This window comes from Lolium perenne, chromosome 4 (genome assembly GCF_019359855.2).
Source record: "Lolium perenne isolate Kyuss_39 chromosome 4, Kyuss_2.0, whole genome shotgun sequence".
NCBI lineage: Eukaryota > Viridiplantae > Streptophyta > Magnoliopsida > Poales > Poaceae > Lolium > Lolium perenne.
In genome coordinates, this window is record NC_067247.2 from 97,719,299 (window position 1) to 97,738,391 (window position 19,093).

A 19,093-nucleotide genomic window follows, 5' to 3' on the forward strand; every position below is an offset into this window, starting at 1 on the left:
CACCTTCCTGACCAGGTATAGGTCAGGTGGCACGCCCTTGCACTAGCATCGGACGTGCGTGCCGGAGCTTTGCGGGCCGTCGCCCGAGGGACCAGGGCCCACCAGCAGTCCTGGGAGCCTCCCGGCTCTTCGTGTTGCCCGTCGCTACTCGTCGGTGGGTTTTGGTGGTCAACAGGAAGATGGTTGCTCTATTGCGCAGAAGCGTCCGGAGATTCATGGTGTCTTTCACCATGTTGAATACTGCCGCCATACTTGTGATGTAAGTCATGCCATTGTTGTTGATTGTGATGGCATCGACAAGGGTGTGTGGAATCAGTTGTTGCAGTCAGCTTTCGCAACACAGTTGGCATTTTTTCGCTCACATGTTCAATACTTTGTTGCTAAGGCGATCCGGCCTTTGCACGAGGAGGCTTCGTCTTGCAGGGTTTGTTTGGAACATAATGATTTGGACGTTGCTCCACATGTTGATTTCGTTGATGAGGAGAAGGTGGATATGTATGGTTGTTTCTCTCCTTGTGCTAGACTTTGCCTATCGTCGTTGCCTACTGCTTCTATGAGCGAGGCCACTGAGGTTGTGGACCCCCTATCCTAGCTGCAGGAGTTATGTGGGGAATCATATGTGGAGCTTCCTATGGAGCTGAGCGCTTTTGAGGCCTTGGTAGTGGCTACACGATGACCTCGCCAGCCTTGTCAGGTGATTACCTCAGTAGACAGTGGATGCTTTGATGATTCTGCCATTCTCTCGTCTACGACCTCGCCACCACCGCTTTTAGAGCCTTATAAGTTGACATCCTCTATGGATAGTGGAGGTTTGGATCTTATGCAACTCTCTCCTCTACAACCTCGCCACCACCGCTTTCAGAGCCTTGTCAGTTGACCGCCTCTGTGGACAAGTGGAGGTTGGGATTCTTCTGCCGCTCTATCGTCTGTGAACGTTGGGAATGTGGTGTCTTTGAGTGACGCGAGCTTGATGAGGAAGGTGTGTTTGGCACCTAAATCTGAGGCTCTCTTTGGTAGAGAACTTTGCGACTAACTTATCAGTTTAGAGGCGGTTAGCCCTGGATATGGCAAGGAGATTGCTTGCGTATTGGCAGGAAAGGCTTCATATGACATAATTAGGAAGGTGGAGAAGTCTCTCAGTAGCAAAAGAAAGAGGAGAGTCATCACAGTCAAAGCTTTTGTAGCGGCTTGATTGATGATTCTATAGCGGGTTGTCATGTCCGTTATGTTGTTCTTTTTGCCGTGGTGATTCGTGTGTCGTTAGTTCATGGTTTTAGTGGGTTGTGAGAGCTTATTGGTTTGTCTAGTTGTTCGGAAAGTTGCACGCTTTGGGTGTTTTTCGAGGGTGGTTGCGTTGTAACGGTTTTTGCCCAGTTTTCCGGTAATTAACTAGGCATCTTTCTTCTTAATTAATAGATTGAGGTAAAGTTTTTGCCTCCGTTTAAAAAAAAGAACACCATGAAAATAATGGTTGAAGACAAAACATTGTTAGGAGGTGATGTTCTATAAGCATATGAAATTTGAAGTACAATTTATGCTGAATTTGCTAGGTAAGAAAAAAGTCAAGTGGTAATTTCTGAATTTTGTATTTCCATACCCATAAACTAGTTAAATTTTGAACTTGGTATGCATCATCACTTCCCCAGCGTAGAGTTTTTCTACAAGCTTAGTCAAACTTTAAGTTGTTTGAATTTTAGACAAATTTATGCGCCTTTGTTTTTGGAATGGAGGTAGTATTAAAGAAAATTAAAAATAAACCCATCAAGTTAAATTGAAAATTCAAAGATAAATATGTCGAAATACACCATAGGGATGCACATGACCGAAGGGGCCAGTGGAGTGGCCTGTGATGTAGGCTAGTAAGAGTGGTAGGCTTGACAAAAAATAATGTCCGGTAAATTTACCATCCAAATTATGTTGAAATCTTGGGTTCAAATTGTTCACTATGTATTATATGTTATTCGGAGAGCGGACAAATGGAAGCCAAACTCTAGGAGCCCTTCAATTAAGAAGTTCAGATCATATTTACAGGTTTCAAATCATCTCGGAGAGAAAAAGTTTGGATGTAGTCAACGATATATCCCGTGAAAATGAAAAAAACCTAACATAATATAAACATTCCGAAGATACATGCCGAGTACGTGGGTATTTAATTTTAATTTTCTAGAATCCAAAAAAATATAATTTTTTAAAAATCAGGAGCACCAGTGCTCATGTGTCAATGGAAAAAAATTCCCTGGGAGAGGGCCGCAGCTCCTCCTATGTGAGGCCCCTGTCCAGATTTCTCCACGTGGCTCATTAGCACACATCTCAAAGCAATTAGAACCTCCTTCTCCACCTTATCGTCAAAGTCAGAAAATTCCCCATTCACCCTCCGGTCTCTCACAAACAAGCGCAGTGCCGCCCACGACGTGAAGGTCCAGCGGCCAACGCGCCCTCGACCCGCCGTCGCTGTCTTCCCTGCACATGGGATCCAGCTGGTGCGCCCATCCCTGCTTGCAATAATTGAAACATTATGATCTACACTAGGTGGCGACGAGTGACGGCGGCGGCCGCTCACGCGGCTGCAAATAGTCTCCTAATCGGTAGATGAGTAATCCACTGCCAGTTTAGACGTTTAATAAGGCTTTCGTCCTGTTTTTGTATCATCGTTTCCTTTTGCTTCTTTGCACTTGCAGAGGTGAAGCCAGCACCGGTTGAGTCTGCATTATCGAGAGCTCGGTTGAGCAGCGTTGCAATGCAAGGACAGCTTGGGGAATCTTCTTAGAGTAATTTTACAAATATGTGCGAACCGGACGTTGTTTGTAGAGTTTTCTGCAGTAAAATTGCTAGCTCGTGTAGATTGCTGGATTAGGAAGAAGATTTAGAAGGCTAATTGTTGATACGTGCTCGCCGGAAACCGTGAATGACAGAGAAGTTCAAAGTTGGAAGTTAAACGCCCAGCCGTCCTACGATTGCTTGGTCACCTGTCGCCTACTGCCTCGGGGACACGCAGGGGAGGTACTAGTCGGCTTTAACATAGACAGACGCCGGACCTTTCTGGCGACGGAGGCGGCTGTCCGACGCCTTCCATGGCGACGCGGGATCCTCCTGCTTTGAGATACGGAGGGATCGGTGGAGGTTTAAATTGCTTTGAGATGTGTGCTAATGAGCCACGTGGAGAAATCTGGAGAGGGGCCTCACGTAGGAGGAGCTGCGGCCCTCTCCCAGAGAAATTTTCTCCTGTGTCAAGGGAACTTCTCGTTTAAAAATGTGTAAGATCCACACGTTTATATTTTTGTACACTACTGTTAAAAGACATGGTCTTCCTCATTATACCTCTGTCATCATGGACCTACTTCTGATAGAAGACAGGGTGAGAGGGAGTTGGAGTGGAAAATACCCTGACCTCATGACGACCACCAGACACCAGTACTGTTCGAGTGTTCCTCTTCCCCCTCTGTATAAAGAGGGCGGTAGGCAGAACACTCCCCTCAGTGCCATTTTGCTGGTGCCCGAAGGAAACACACACCCCGACCCGGGAGAAAGGGAGAGAGAGACAGAGCAGCTGCCTCTGCAGCTGCAACCGGGAAGAATGCGCAGCGGCGGCGGCGGCGAGCGTGAGGACGAGGAGGCGGCGCACAAGCTGAAGAGCATGGACGTGAACAAGCTGCAGAAGGGCGGCAGCAGCAGCGACGAGGACAGCCCGCACCCGCCGCGGCCGGCCGTCAAGTACCACGGCTGGAGGGCCATGCCCTTCATCATAGGTACGCCACGAGAACTTCCGGGATCTGATCTGAGCTGGGTTTTCATGGCGGATCGGAAGTGCTGACCGAAGACGGATGGTTGGGTGGTTTGCAGGGAACGAGACGTTCGAGAAGCTTGGGACCCTGGGCACGTCGGCGAACCTGCTGGTGTACCTGACGCAGGTGTTCCACATGCAGAGCGTGGACGCTGCGACGCTCCTCAACGGGCTGAACGGCACCTCCAGCCTCGCCCCCATCGTCGGCGCCTTCCTCTCCGACGCCTACCTCGGCCGCTACCTCGCGCTCGCCATCGCCACCGTCGCCTCCCTCATCGTGAGTTCCTCCTGCCTCCTCCTAGCAGATCCAGCGATTTCATCTCAATTCCCAGCGCTAGAATTTGCTCTGCCTTCGCTTCTTTTCTTGCTTTTGCTGCCATGCCGAGTGAGCTGCCAGCATCCAGTAGACCAGTAGCGCTCCAAATTCGGGATTGGGATCAGAATTTGACGCGGATGCTGGCTGCCGCCGGCCGGAATTTGGGGGGAAGCTTCGCGGAGGGCACTGCTGCTCTGTACTTACCCGTGGTTTCCTCTCTCGGGCTCCGCCAGATTCAGCTTGCCCGTGCATTGGGACTGTAGTGCTATGCTGTAGTGGTGGGTCGGTGGATCGGGGTTGGTGGCCTGTCCAGCGACTGACCGCGAGTAGGAATTTCGTCCGAGCTCGCCTACTCCCCGCGCGAGCTTCAGTAGTTTCCCATTATCTTTCCGCGTCGTGGGAGATTGTGGGCGGCAACGCACATGGGAGGATCAAAGCAAAGGCGTGCGATTCTTCTTGCACGTTTTTCCTTTTCTTTTCTCCGGTCGTAGCAACTGGGACGGCGGTGCTTACTGCCGTTCGGAGCTTATTAGCTCAAGTTTCAGCTCGTTTATGAGTAGTTGAATTGTTAGGCCGGAGTCGCCCGATCGGTTGAGCTGGTACCGGATCGGACGGCTCGAATTCAAAAGCTGGTTTCTTAGGAGTAACTCAAACAAGTCTTCAACAAGACACTGAACTACTGAAGCGAAAGGAAACAAGACACGAATTTGCAGCATCCGGGCACACCCGTCTGCCCTTCTTTCGAAAAAAATTAAATGTGTACCTCTGACTAAAAAACTCAAAATTTTGTTTCGGGAATATATATACATGATATGTACATCCATGCGAAGTTTTGCTAGAAAACTCATTATGTTAGAGGCTATAGAAAAACCTCAGTTGCAACCCGGCTTGCTCGCAGCTCCACTTCCAACTCGTTAGACAAACTAATTTCCATATAAACTTGGCAGTTTTAGTCTGGACGGATCACTACGTTAGCTGAGAATTAGCGATTCCGGAAAAAAATTCAGCTAGTAGGGGCTAGCACAATTTAGGAATGAGTTTGGTTTATCTATTCGGTCCAATTAATAAGCTGTTGAGTTGTTGATGTTTCGCTCTCCACCCAAAAAGAAGCTGTCGATGTTAATTTTCGTTATGTAGCAGCACGCCAGCACGTACTGTTCTGCACTACATGTTTGCTGCAAAATTCAGCTTACTTATCCGGGTAAAAGATTCAGCTTTACGTACGTACGTGTTGGCCGAGGACGCACCAAATCGATCTCCCACTGGGTGAGATGCCACATAGGCATGACGTGGCCTGAATAATCCACGCCATGCATGATTACGCTTTGCGAAAGAGAGACGTGACAAAGCACGCTCTGCAGCGGCGCCGCTTCAGAAGTGTAGCCCATGAACTCCACTAGTTAACCCATAGTATTATAGTGGCCTATGCGCTCTCTAACGGATGACCAAGCCGCCAATTGTATTGTCCTTTATCAAGTTGCTCCCCACTGGGTATCGATGATTACATGTTGCGAGCACCGGATAGTCAGAAGAACTCCACCAAGACGTTTCAAAAACAAAAAACAAAAAAAAAAACTCCACCAAGTAATAGGAGCGTAAGAAACAGTTAGCGACCTTGCCTAGGGACAACAATCATGTGCCTACCCGTTGTTTGAAGCGGATAATCATGCCGAGACGTGGAGCGGAGTACTAGCTAGTATAATGGCCCCGGCTGTACGTAGACTTGTCTCGCATGATTCCACCAACTTGTGTTGCTGTCGTACATACAATACAAGCCGGTTCCGTATAATACGGATCTCGATCAGAATCTTTCTCAACGATGGCTGGAAAAACCTTGAAGTTTGGTGGAGATCCGCGCGCACCGGGCCGCGGCGGCCATCTGCATCGTGCATCGCCGAAGACAGAACCCTGAGGCACGGTTTGGCATAGACGGATGCATCCATGGTCGTCGCATCTTATCCAGTTAGACGCACGTATCTGTCAAGAGTTGGCAGCGAGTGCCAAGTTGCTAGCTGCACGACGCGCGAGTGGACTGCGGGAGTGGCCGCCGCCATCGACATTGACCGGCTCACCGGTTTCGTAGAAAATGGTGGACGCTCCAGGACACACGCACAGGTCTCTCTGTCAGTCTGTCTTGCTTCGCCCTCCACCTTGTTGGCACGAGAGCGATCCGTAAACGACGCAGGCCACGCGCGTTAAGTGCCGCATCAATGTGAGCCGGCCACCTTCGTCGCTGGCTACCCACCATTGGCTGGCTGGAGCTGGTAAGTTGGTGGTGGAAGGTTCCTCGCCTGCCTGACTGAGAACGACGGCCACTCGATCGATCGATGAAGAGCGGTAGGGGGAGCGGCAGCGCGCGCCGTGTCGTCTTCCCCGGCTCGGCATATGGATGCTCGGATCGGAGCGGGGATTCGGTGGGTGGCATGGGAATGATGGAGTCAAGGACATACAGGGTCGCACTGTGGGTTCAAAGTGCGGTGCGGTGGGGAAGACGGGCCGGGCTGGACGTGCACGTGTGGTCTCGCTACCAGTGACCGCCTGGTGGGCCTTGCTCGTTCGTCCTGGTAGTTGGTATGCATTGGGCGGGCCCGGTTGGCGTTCCCTGCTCAATGGCTGAACTGGACATGCAGGGCCCACGGCCCAGATAGGTGTACTCTTGGGTCGTTGCACATCCTTCCTGGGTGGACAGGAGCCCCTAGCGCCCGCCTGACTCCGCGCGGGCCCCCCTCCAACAGTCTTTTACCTTTTTCTATTGATTTTTCTTTGTAAAATGAATCCAGATTTGAAACCAAATCATATATTACAATTTTCAGTTGAAAAAATGAAATTTGTAAAGTTTTAAAATAGCTGAAAGTTAAAAAATTCAAATTTGAAAATGTTAAAATGATAAAATATGTTCAAATTATAAAATATTCATATTTAAAAAATTAGAATTTTCAATAAAAAATGAAATAAAAGAGAACGAAGAACGAAAAAACCGATATAAAGCCAAAACAACCAGCGAATACCTGAAGGAAAAAAAAAACTATACGTGGAAAGTACTAGTAGCTTCCTAAGACTGAAAAAGCCAAGGGCACGCGTAAAGACGTCGTGGCTAGGGGTGGAAACTGGTAGTGGATAGTCCATATTATCCGATATTCATATTCAAAAAATTAAAAGGGGAAGTGGTAATGTCCGAATCCAGACGTCTCTGAAAATGGATATGGTAAATATCCGGATCCGTTTTACAAAAAACAAATACAAATGTGGTACTATTGAATTTTGAAAAAATTGTGGATATGAAAATGAATATACCTGTATCCGAATAAGATTATGTTAGCCCAGTTTAGTAATTCAACCCCAATATGCTCCGAATTCGTATTCGGCAACATCCGTATCCGCATCCGTATTCATTTTGAAAATATGGAAACGGATATGGGAAAGGCACTATCCGATCCGTTTTCACCCCTAGTCATGGCCTAGCTAGATCCCGCTCGCATGCGAGGCCTATTCAACCCCGCACCGAAGCGATAAATAGGATGGATTGCCTATGAGTATTTCAAAGAGAGTGAAGCTACTCTATGTAAAATCTCTTTTGCTAGTTCTAGGTTGACCAGTAGTGCATTTGGTTCTTGGTCGGCTCTACAACCGTACGTTCAATCGCGATTCATATACCACATTATTTCAATGGAGCAATTCTTCCCAATACATAGTTTTAGAAAAAAGAGGGTCAAACATTTATATTTCATTACTAAAAAGAATCCCAATTGTTGGCAATATCATGATTTTCAAAACTGCAATATTTTTTTTTACAATAGAACTCATCAAATTGATTTAAACTGTATTAGTATCCCTACAGTCCATATGGATGGGAGAGAGTATTATTTGGAAACCACTGTATTTCTCCAGGACTTCTAAAATAAGGTGCTACCAAATGCATCGCCATCCATCTTCTGTTCTTTTGAATGTTCAGAAAACAAATGATCTTCAGATAACAAAAGATCTCCCCTAAGTAAAAGATTGTCCCGTTAAATGAGCGTGCAAGGTTTTTTTTAATATTAAAAACAGAAACATCGCGACTCGTCCATAGTAAGATGAATCGTGTTGCTTGCACTGTGATAGTTGAGCTGCTTCATCTGATCACATTTGTATGACCACCTTCAGACATCAGAGATGCAGAGCCCGGAGCAATGCTCCCATATCGGAAAAAAAAATATCAGATGTGGCTGCTTCACCGATTCAGTACTAGTACTTGATGATGCGCAATTGATACAAACAATTCAAATCGTATGTTGATCTCCCTCCAACTGCAACATTGACGCCTGCTACCCTTATTCCTCCTCCGCAGGGCATGTTCTTCCTGACGCTGACGGCCGGCGCGGACAGCCTGCACCCGCCGGACTGCGGCGTGGGCGAGGTCTGCCAGAAGGCGACCTCGTACCAGTTCGCGGTGCTCTTCATCGCCTTCGTCTTCATGGTGATCGGGTCGGCGGGGATCCGGCCGTGCAGCATGCCGTTCGGTGCCGACCAGTTCGACCCGCACACGGAGTCCGGCAAGCGCGGGATCAACAGCTTCTTCAACTGGTACTACTTCACCTTCACCTCCGCCATGCTCGTCTCCGCCACGGTCATCATCTACGTGCAGAGCAACGTGAACTGGGCGCTCGGGCTCGGCATTCCCACGGCGCTCATGTTCCTCGCCTCCGTGCTCTTCTTCGCGGGCACGCGCCTCTACGTGCGGGTCGTGCCGGAGGGGAGCCCCTTCACCACCGTCGTGCAGGTGTTCTCGGCGGCGATCGCGAAGCGGTCGCTGAAGCAGCCCAAGGACCCGAAGCAGGACCTGTTCGACCCGCCGCACACCAGCGCCATCGTCACCAAGCTCGCGCACACGGACCAGTTCCGGTGCCTCGACAAGGCGGCCATGGTGGCGTCCCCCGAGGAGGTGCGGCCCGGCGGCGAGGTGGCTGCGAACCCGTGGCGGCTCTGCACCGTGCAGCAGGTGGAGGAGGTCAAGTGCCTCATCCGCATCGTGCCGGTGTGGTCCACCGGGATCATCTACTACGTGGCCGTCGTGCAGCAGTCCACCTACGTGGTCTTCTCCGCGCTGCAGTCTGACCGCCGCCTCGGGAGCAGCTTCCACGTCCCCGCCGCGTCGTTCACCGTCTTCGCCATGCTCGCCCAGACGCTCTGGATCCCGCTCTACGACCGCATCCTCGTGCCGCGCCTCCGGAAGGTGACCGGCAAGGACGAGGGCTTCACGCTGCTCCAGCGCCAGGGCATCGGGATCGCGCTCTCCACCGTCGCCATGGTCATCTCCGCCGTCGTGGAGGACCGGCGCAGGGGCATCGCGCTCAACCAGCCCAACATCGGCAAGACGCAGACCGGCGGCGGCATCTCGGCGATGTCCAGCTTCTGGATGGTGCCGCAGCTCATGATCCTCGGCCTCTCCGAGGCCTTCAACCTCATCAGCCAGATCGAGTTCTACTACAAGGAGATCCCCGAGCACATGCGGAGCGTCGCCGGCGCGCTCGCCTTCTGCAACCTCGCGCTCGGGAACTACCTCAGCGGCTTCCTCACCACCATCGTGAACAAGACCACGGCCGGTGGGCAGAACTGGCTGGCGCAGGATCTCAACCAGGGGAGGCTCGACCTCTTCTACTGGACCATCGCCGGCATCGGCGTATTCAACTTCGTCTACTTCATCATCTGTGCAAGGTGGTACAGGTTCAAGGGAGCCAGCAACTAAGGAGATGCATGAGCTTTGTGACAGAGATGTTAAAATTCGTATGTCTTATACCACAGTCAGTAGCTATTTCCTTCTTTCCCCTTTTCTTTTGCTCTGCTGTTACGAATTCAACATATAGGTTAAGTCATTAAGTGAGTGGAGGTGAAAGTGAAAAAAGATGACAACAATGGGGTGGTTAATTTCTTGTAAGTTGTTCAAATGAAAGATAAATGAATGTCTTTCTCTGTACTTATGTTTCCTCATGCATTCTATGCCTTCAACTCTGCTGTCATGTGAGGGACCAAATGGAGACTGGTACCTTCACATTTCCATTGCAGTTTGCTTTGTCTACTCTGTCGGAGCTCAGTTACGATAATCATGACTGGCCAACATCAGGGCAGCAGCTAACCAAAGAAACGCAATAGATTGACAACAATGTCAGGCTCTATTTGATCAGGCAAGTTCCCAGCATGCAAATAAAGTACCCAGCATGTAACCAAAGCAAAGCAATAGATTGACAACAATGAAGGTCATTTTTTTTACTGAAGTTTTTAATAAAGTATCAAATTTTACCTATTTTTGATAATGTAGTTGATAATACATATGCGGAGTTGCAGATTTCTGCATGTTACTATTTTCGAAAAGATTTTTTTTATGTTTTACTAGTAAATCTGATTGGGCTGAAACTGTCGTAAATTTTTTCATCCTGTGTATGCAAAAATGAATTTGGAAACAAATCATGGCACATCTAAGTGTTCTAAATAATTACTTTTGCCACGGTTATTTTTCTCGACCGATTCGGTCTTTTGATGCAAAAGTGGTCTCTTGAGTTTCTTTTTGATTCTTTGTGAGTCTCTTAAAATATTTTGAATGTTGGCCACGTAAGAAACTCTCTAGAAATTTGAGGTTCCAATTTATTTGAAGTTTGGATAGCATATTTGATATTATCTTTGTGCCGCTAGTGTCCCACATTAAAGAAATGAGAGAAAGTTTTGTGTTGAAGTTTGTTGACAGAGAATCGAGGAAAATCAAACAAGGAGCCATCAAAGAATGGTGAAAACCATAAGCTTGGAGATTCCCAAGGCACCCCACTAGGCCTATGATACTCTCAGTTTGCACACCTCTAAAGTTTGTTTTTGAGCAATCTACGATTTTTTGCAAAAACTTAGAGCATCTTTATCTAGTTTTAGTTTTTAGTTTTGGTTAGCAATCTTGATTATGAATAGAATGCCACTACCTACAGATGTGCTTAATGTTTACCATTTAGCTATTGGAATAAAGCTAAGTTCAAGTTTGGATGCAATTGAAGAAAGGTGAAGGTATGAATGGTTATATAAGAGGAACTCATCACTAATTTTACAATCTCTGAGATGTTTTATTCTTGAGTTTATGATATCTTGCATGTGTCACATGTAGTATTAGTACTCATTTATCTCTTGCATGTTTAAGTTTATATTTCATGTTAGAAAATGAGTAGTAATATGGACATTTTTGCATGCATTTTCCTAGTGGTAATTCTTCTCCCTATTGTTAGCCGTTCACGTACTAACATGATTTAGTGTTTCTGCATCCAAATACCTTGTGTCAAGTTATTCCACTGAGTACACCATATCTACCTACATATGGCTTTATGTCATTCCAAATATATTTCTCATGGGCCACTTTTTTCAGATTCCAAATATTTAATGTTTTTGTCTACGCTTGGCATGGAGAAATAGTTGTGGGGTGACCCCGAACTTGATAGGCACATCCACCTTTTTAAAAATAAAATGAGTTGTACAATATGAGTGTTAAAACCCTCAACCTAAGGGTGGTATTATCATAACAAAAATAAAAAAATTCAGTAAAATGCTTTATGACATAGCTTGCATATGTCATTTCTTTAGTTGAGTTTGACATGTTTTTTGGACAGTAAACTTAGGCCACGCTTATGTGGTGGACCTTTTTAGCTAAGGACATATTTAGCTGACCTTATTGCTATTGGAGTATGGATACTCATGGGGTTTGTTTAAAGAGAAACTAAAAGGTGACAAGATGGATCAACTGATGAACATCATAAACATCCGGAGAGAAAAAAACAGGAAATAACCAAAGCATCCAACAACGTGATCTACAAGCAGAGGGAGTTAAAGGATGGTCGAGCTACCAAGATCCACCGCTACAACTTGTTCAACATCAACAGGGGAACGGAAATTGAGAAGCTTTTTACAGCTACGGCATGGTGGATGATGATCTAGACGAAGCAGGGAGGAGGAAGTAGATGGGGTCGCTGTCCTCTTCACCAGATCTCAATCCGATCTCCCCTCCATTCTCCCGCCTCAAGCATGTGCTGATGGAGACGCTCTCTCTCTCGTGTGTCTTGTGTGTCCTTCTTTCCCTCCAACCACTCCTTCTTATCTCCTCCCGCAAACCACGCGCGCTTGTCTTTCGAAGGGTTTGGTTCTTTTGCACTCTAGCCCCTCCTTTCTTACACCCAACACGCTTGTGTTGCACTCCTTGTACAAATGGAGATGCTAGCAGGATTGGCATTAACAGCAGCAACCAAACCATTGTACTCACCAGATAGGACAGCAAGGAGATACTCCTTGAGTTCTTAATCAAGAACAAGCGAGTTCGGAGGCGAACCCTTTCTTCTTGTTGATGTAGTCGGTGGCGGAGAGGTAGCGTTTTTTTGTGTTGATGAGGGCGGCAGTGAGCGTGCCGACCCGGACCTTGACCTGGGCCGCGAATTTGGCAGCAATGGCAGCCCAGATCTCGGCAGCATGCTCCAGGCCAAGGACCTCTCCGAGCAGATCGGGCGAGATGGACTTGACGAGGTAGCTGACGAGTTGTTTATCCCGCACAATCCATACCCCGTAGGCCGGATTGGGGATCCTGATCTTCTTCTTCTCCGAGTCCTCAGCCTCCAGGGTTTTCTCGGGCGCGGAGTCGGTGCTGTCCAGCAGCCCAATGGCTTGTGCGCCGCGCACGGCCGGCGGAACCTGAGCCTTCAATTGGCCATGATGAGTCTGTCTGTGGGTGGGGCGCCAAGGGCTGCCGCCAGGGAGGTTGTCATCGTGGGAGGGAGGAGGGAGAAAACGATCTATCGATCGGTTTTGCAGTTTTGTTTTTCTGGTGTTCGACGTCAGGGAAGGAAATGGTCTGATACCATGTTGGTGAAAACGATAGCCCCTGTTGAGGGGATCGGTTGCATGTTTATAAGATGATGGAAAAGCCCCATCAGTGGCATTACATGGAAAGTACCGGTGGTTTATATTGTACCATAACGGCTAATATAGAAAAAGGAAAGTACAACGTTTTTGTCTAACACATAGAAGGAAGCTACAACGGTATTGTATTGTCTAACAGGAGTGACAACACCGAAGAAGTTTAAAGTCTAACCGGCATCGGTGTCTTCAACTTCGTCTACTTCATCATCTGTGCAAGGTGGTACAGGTTCAAGGCCAGCAACTGAGGAAATGTAGTACTCCCTCCGTTCCTTTCTATAGTGCCTATAGATTTTTGGCATTTGTTTCAGAATATAAGGTTGTAGCTTAGTTTTTTTTCAATTACCCCCTCCCCGTTCAGCTCCCAAATCGTTTAGCTCCCAAATTTATTATGGTAAGTTAGGAAGATATGGATTTCCCAAATTTTACGTTGATCTCAAATCGTTTAGCTAGAGATCTTGTGTAAAAAATACTCTTGCGCTAATTTCCGTGCCAAAAAGCTATAGGCACTATAGAATGGAACAGAGGGAGTATGAGCTTTGTGACAAAGATGTTAAAATTCCTATGTCTTATATCACAGTCAGTAGCTATTTCCTTCTTTCCCCCATCTCCATCTCCATGGACACAGGACACGCCGTCGAGCACCCTCGCAAAAGGTCCATTTCCCACCTCGCCATGTAGCACAGTTCCGCCTAATTCACCCACTTGCAAATATAGCTACTGTACCTCGTGTTGCTGCATCCAGCTTAGCTGACCTATGGAAATACTCGTGTTTCTATGCAGCACCATGCGATGTTCATCAGTAAGGTGAAGAAACCTGCTGCTGCTCTCGCCGGCCACGGAACCAACAGGCCCGGCGACCTCTCCACACAAGCTCACGGTATGAACCGCTGCCCAATCCGGGCACCCGTTACAAGATTTCTTCTTTCTTTCCCCCAAATTATTAACGGCTGAAATATATCTTGTAAGTTGTTAAAATGAAAGATAACTAAAATGTCTTTCTCTGTACTTATGACTTCCTCGGGCATTCTATGCCTTCAACTCTGCTGTCATATCCCCCGCAAAAAAAAAAAAAAAAAAAAAAAAAAAAAAAAACACTCTGCTGTCATATGAGCGACCAAATGGAAACTCGTACCTTCACATTTCCATTCATTTTGCTTTGTCCACTGTGTCGGAGCTCAGCTAGGATATCATGACTGGTCGACATTCGGTCAGCAGCTAACCTATTGCACTAGCCAGTAATGCCAAGAATGGGCAAATTCCATGGTGTTGTACCAAAGCAAAGCAATTGACTGACAACAATGTCAGCCTCTGTTTGGTCAGGTAAATTCCCAGCATATAATCTAATCAGAAACTACATGCATACTCACATCAGCTTGACAAACTAACCAGGATAACTTTGTTATCACAACATATGTACATTGATACACACAATGAATTTGGACTACCCACCATCACCACCACAGGGGCATCCAGTGCACCGGTATGCTTCTCCAGGGAGAAAAGAGGGTTAAAAAAAAGAATACACAACTATATTCTTCTCCCGTCTCAACGGGGTGAAGATAGCACCCTGACCCTAGATTGCTCTCTCTCTAAAAATTAATAAGAAACAACAGGACGGCAAAGCTGATTAGCTACACAAAGAGGAAGCGATCTAATCAGTTGGCACCAATCATGTTGACAACAATCTATAAACTACAAAATCGCTACAATGATGCAGCTTCAAGTCAAGTGACCATCAGAAGGTTGTTTTCATGCCCATGGTTGTTGAGAGTAGGGCGCAGCGGGTCATTCTTCCACACACCATCAACAATAAATTTAATCTGAACCACAAACGTATACTATTAGATGATGTAAAATTAGTGATGATGAAAGCATAATATCGCACCATTACCTCATATCTACCAGGATACAACCTCAGGTTTAAGGAAAAAATGCCTCTCTCTGATCTTTCCATTCTTCTCTGCAGCAAGGAAGCAGTTCACTGTTAGATTATCATCAGGGACAAGATGGCAGTTATATTTCCAGTTTCCAGTCTAAACATGGACTCCTTAATTAAGAATGCAAAGCACATAACTATAGGTACTGACAAGGAGACTAGCTTTACTACACAGCGCAAATAAAACAATATCTCACAGATGTACTTTAAAATATTGGATATTCAGTATTTTGAAAGTTATATTAAAGGGGTGTAAAGAGAGGTCAAATGGCATACAAATTCATATTTCCTACTCCAAAGCTAAACGTCATGTTTATTAAGATTATTCTACTGATTGCTTTTTTACATACTTCCAGGAAATGCAAATATCAAGTAGCAAACAAAAACTCAGCTACAGTTTAGCCCTCGACATCTAGTAATCCTCCTATATGTGCTTGAATGGAAGAACATCATTTTGGGCATGTCAATCATGTGACCATTATCCTCCCACAACTGCCAAAATCTCGGCAAAATTCACTAAATACAGATAAATACTTGTTACTAGGCTTTACCTACTGAAGCTCATGTAACATCGCTACTGCTTCAGTTTTCCACTTAATATAAGCTCATCTACCATGTCGCTAGTTCATAAGTTACTTGTGTGTGAAATGCACCATCCTTGGCAAGTTATTTAAGATATAGGGTTTCCATGTAAACAAAACATTTACTACATGTAACCTTATCTGATGCTTGTTTTGCAACCGTATCAGAAACAAATTAATAGCAAATGATAAGGTGTTGGCAGTAAGTTGCATTTGCAAACCTAGAAGTGAAGCAATATAGTCAGCTTTCACTGTTTATTAATTATCAGCTCAAAGCGAAATTCGATGGAATTCACTGGACAAGTAACAAAAAGTGGCCTACAGTGAAACCTTTAACGGACACCTACTTTTCAGTTACTTCGTAAAATTCGAATATATTTAACAATGATAAAAGAGACTCAAAACAGGTACTAACTTGACTTGTCCACCCATCAAAAGAACCGGTCAATAGAACTTCTGAAGCAGGATTGGGCCACACAATACAAACTGTGCGGAGCTCACTCAAAGCCTTCTCAACTTCATCAAGCCTCATTTGCTTCTCTTCAATTATTTTGTTCCTTTCACTGATATCATGAGATTATAATTAATAAAAGAGAATGATATGAGATGCAAAGCGTAGATCAATATTCAATCATGAGATGGGCATACATTATTTCAAGTGCCATCTTGCCTTCTAGTACTGCTATTTTGGCACGGATTGACCGTAGTTCTTCCTGGGCATGCATTACCTTTGTCTCTTCAAATTCCCAATCATCAGAAAGCCCATTCAGCACATTTGTTCCATCACCATTTGACTGGAAAATGAAATAACAAAGTTGGATTCTTAGAAGAAGTATAATGCCTCTAGAAAGCTCAATGTGAGATACATCAAGATCACCAAATATCATTCAAATTCATAGCAAGGTCTGCTGGGCCCAATTATCACTTACTTCGTACAACAGAACAAAGATATCCCTTGATTCAGGCTGAATCCTTACTATGTCAAATTGCTAATTACCAACAGTAAGATGATTCTGTTAACCTCAGAACATGTAATAATGGGTAAACCAAATAATTGTAGCAAAATTACAACATTACATGAAAAGGTAAGGGATAACTGGAAATGCTAAATCTATTACTACAAAATCTACAAGTTGTGTTGGCAAATGAACTCAAAACATACTCTCATTCAAAGTTTAAAGTATTTGACTGCATGCTTCTCATGATGGCACATTCTTTGTGATGGGAGAGGGTACAATGCAGGCCGACATTTAGGTCTATAGAGCAAGCAAAATCTTATCCACTTGTGTGTTTTGTTTGGAACAGTAAAACCATGTCCACTACAAAGTACAGAGTTTACAATTGCAGAACAAGTGGAGAATTCACAACAAAAGATACACAAGTAAAAGAAGATGGTATGAAGAGATATATACACACCATGTCTGTCAAAACACTGTCGAATCTTGATCTCAGTGTCTTAAGAGCATCAGTAAGATCCACTTCCAAATTCTGAAGACGGGCATGTATCTCATCTCTTTCAGACCCCACATGCTCACTAGGAAAATCACTTGTAGCCACACCATTAGATGGTCCAGGAACATCATCTTTTACCAATGCAGTGTCGAGGTCAGCACGTTTCGGTAAACTTCTGCCCTCAGAAGGATGGATCTCAGCAGCTGCGATTGTATTACAAACGTCAGCAAGTAATTATACGAAGATCATCAAGTATAACAAATATGCTGCACAATAAGAGAAAAATTAAGTTGATCATATATATAACCTTGAAAATCACTAAACCCACTCTTGTCAAGTGACCATCTTCTCCATGCATTATTCGCAGAACTCCCTGATTTCTTGTCGTCTAGTATTCCATTTTGAGAATGAGAGCTTTGTATATTTCTGTTCTGAGGTATCCTTGGAGTGTGCATGCCACCAGTCATAGTGTGACTAGGAGCTCCATTATGGTTCACCAAAGCTGCATATATGCAACACACGAGTATACAGTTATATATAAAACGAAGAATCTAAGAGCTAGAAAGCAAAGTATACGGCACATCCAAAATGAACTTTCACGGACATGATTATTCCACGGGTTGTCTAACAATAACAAACCAACGCCATTTTTGAATGACATTGTAAAAGGTGGAAGTCTTTAAATTTTAGTCTAGAAAATTAATTATCCTCCATGTATTATGTATGGCATGGACCAAGACAGCAGATGATGGGCGGACCGATAACAAAGCTATCAAACAGAACAAATTACTACTACTATGACAAACAAAACAAAAAAAGGCAGGAACAATATAATGCCATAGTTTGTTGTAGATTCATGAGAAACGTGCAGAGAATTTGAAACCACACATACCACCATTTACACCTTTGGCTCCCACTTTGTTTTTGCTCTGTCGCGGCGGCGGGCGTGCACGCTCCCTGTCTCTGTGCAGCCTCGTGAGCATCCCCTCCAGGCCTGCCCCAGACCCAGCCTCCCTGCAAACAATAACGGAGCAAAAAAGGCAAAATCAGTAAGGAACCAGCATATAGTTGAAGACAACAATAAATTAAACACCCACGGCGTCTCCTCCGTCTCCGGTTGCGTCCCAGAGGGCGATGCTTCCTCGTCCCTGAAACATGCAGGGAGTTCAGCACAAGAGTTCACAGGGATAAGGTGCACGATAGAGCAATAATAAAACAGATGATGAAGGGTTCAACAGCAGGGCAACTGAATTATCAACCTCCCGGGAGCCGCCGCCGCCTCGGCGTGTGGTGCTAGGGGCGGGTAGTCGGGGTGCACGCCGAGTCCGGGCGACGAGGCCGGCCGCGCGTCGCCAGAGGACCAGCCGAGGGAGAGCCACCCTCCGCTGGACTGGACGGCGTTGGCGAGGTCTGCGCGGCCCGCGGCGAGGAGCTCGGCGCGGGTGGGGAAGGCGCCGGGCTTGCTGGAGCTGCGCATGAAGTCGAAGATCGCCGCCTCCAGCTCCTCTTCCGCCGCCTGTCCCCCGGGGCCGGGCGGGGGAACATTGGACGGGCGCGGGGCGGGGGCGGGACGGCGGCGGTAGGGCTGCCGCGGCGGGGGCTTGTAGGCGGCGACGACGCGGCGGCGGGTGGGCTGCCGCGGGGGCGGGGCCTTGTAGACGGCTGCGGGCGGCGCGGCGAAGACGCGGCGGCGATGGCGGGGAGCGGGAGCGGGAGGCGGGTGGGCTAGGGCTAGGGCTAGGGTTAGGGCAGGGAGGGAGCAGGAGGGGAGCATCGCGGTCGCATTTCTCTGCCGCTCCCCGGGCGAGCGCGAGAGCGAGGGCGGGCGGGAGGGAGAGAAGTCGGAAGTGAGAAAGAAAAGGGAAGCGAGACGATGAGAGGAGAGTCGACCACCACCACACCACCGGCTCGCGCTCGCGGCTGTGCCGACCTCACTCACCTCCTCACGTCTCTCTCTCCCGATCGAGTCCACCTCCCCGTGATACGTATTCTTCCTGTTCGCTACTCTCTCTCTCTCTCTCGTCTTGGCCTCAGGCCCAGTCGACCGCTTAACGTACGGCGGAGACTGCACCGCCGGCCGCCGTGGTCCGCTGCCACAGCCAGCCACAGATCAC

The 19,093-nt window shown here is 46.9% G+C and overlaps 2 protein-coding genes across 2 annotated transcripts; one reads left to right on the forward strand and one right to left on the reverse strand.

Moving 5' to 3' along the window:
• Nucleotides 1–3,463: 3,463 nt before the first annotated feature.
• On the forward strand, nt 3,464–10,050 carry LOC127293407 (protein NRT1/ PTR FAMILY 2.11). The gene is made up of 3 exons (XM_051323027.2): nt 3,464–3,746; nt 3,841–4,058; nt 8,425–10,050. Exons 1-3 carry the CDS (start codon nt 3,575–3,577, stop codon nt 9,820–9,822), a joined length of 1,788 nt encoding a protein of 595 aa, XP_051178987.2. The 5' UTR covers nt 3,464–3,574; the 3' UTR covers nt 9,823–10,050.
• A 4,333-nt stretch (nt 10,051–14,383) lies between these two features.
• Nucleotides 14,384–18,753, reverse strand: LOC127293408 (protein FLOURY ENDOSPERM 6, chloroplastic). Its single transcript, XM_051323028.2, has 9 exons — nt 18,239–18,753; nt 18,077–18,127; nt 17,872–17,993; nt 17,287–17,481; nt 16,944–17,182; nt 16,176–16,321; nt 15,943–16,090; nt 14,902–14,970; nt 14,384–14,830 (listed from the first exon to the last, which is right to left on the reverse strand). The coding sequence occupies exons 1-9, from the start codon at nt 18,751–18,753 to the stop codon at nt 14,735–14,737; spliced, it is 1,581 nt and encodes a 526-aa protein (XP_051178988.1). The 3' UTR covers nt 14,384–14,734.
• Between the last annotated feature and the right edge of the window lie 340 nt (nt 18,754–19,093).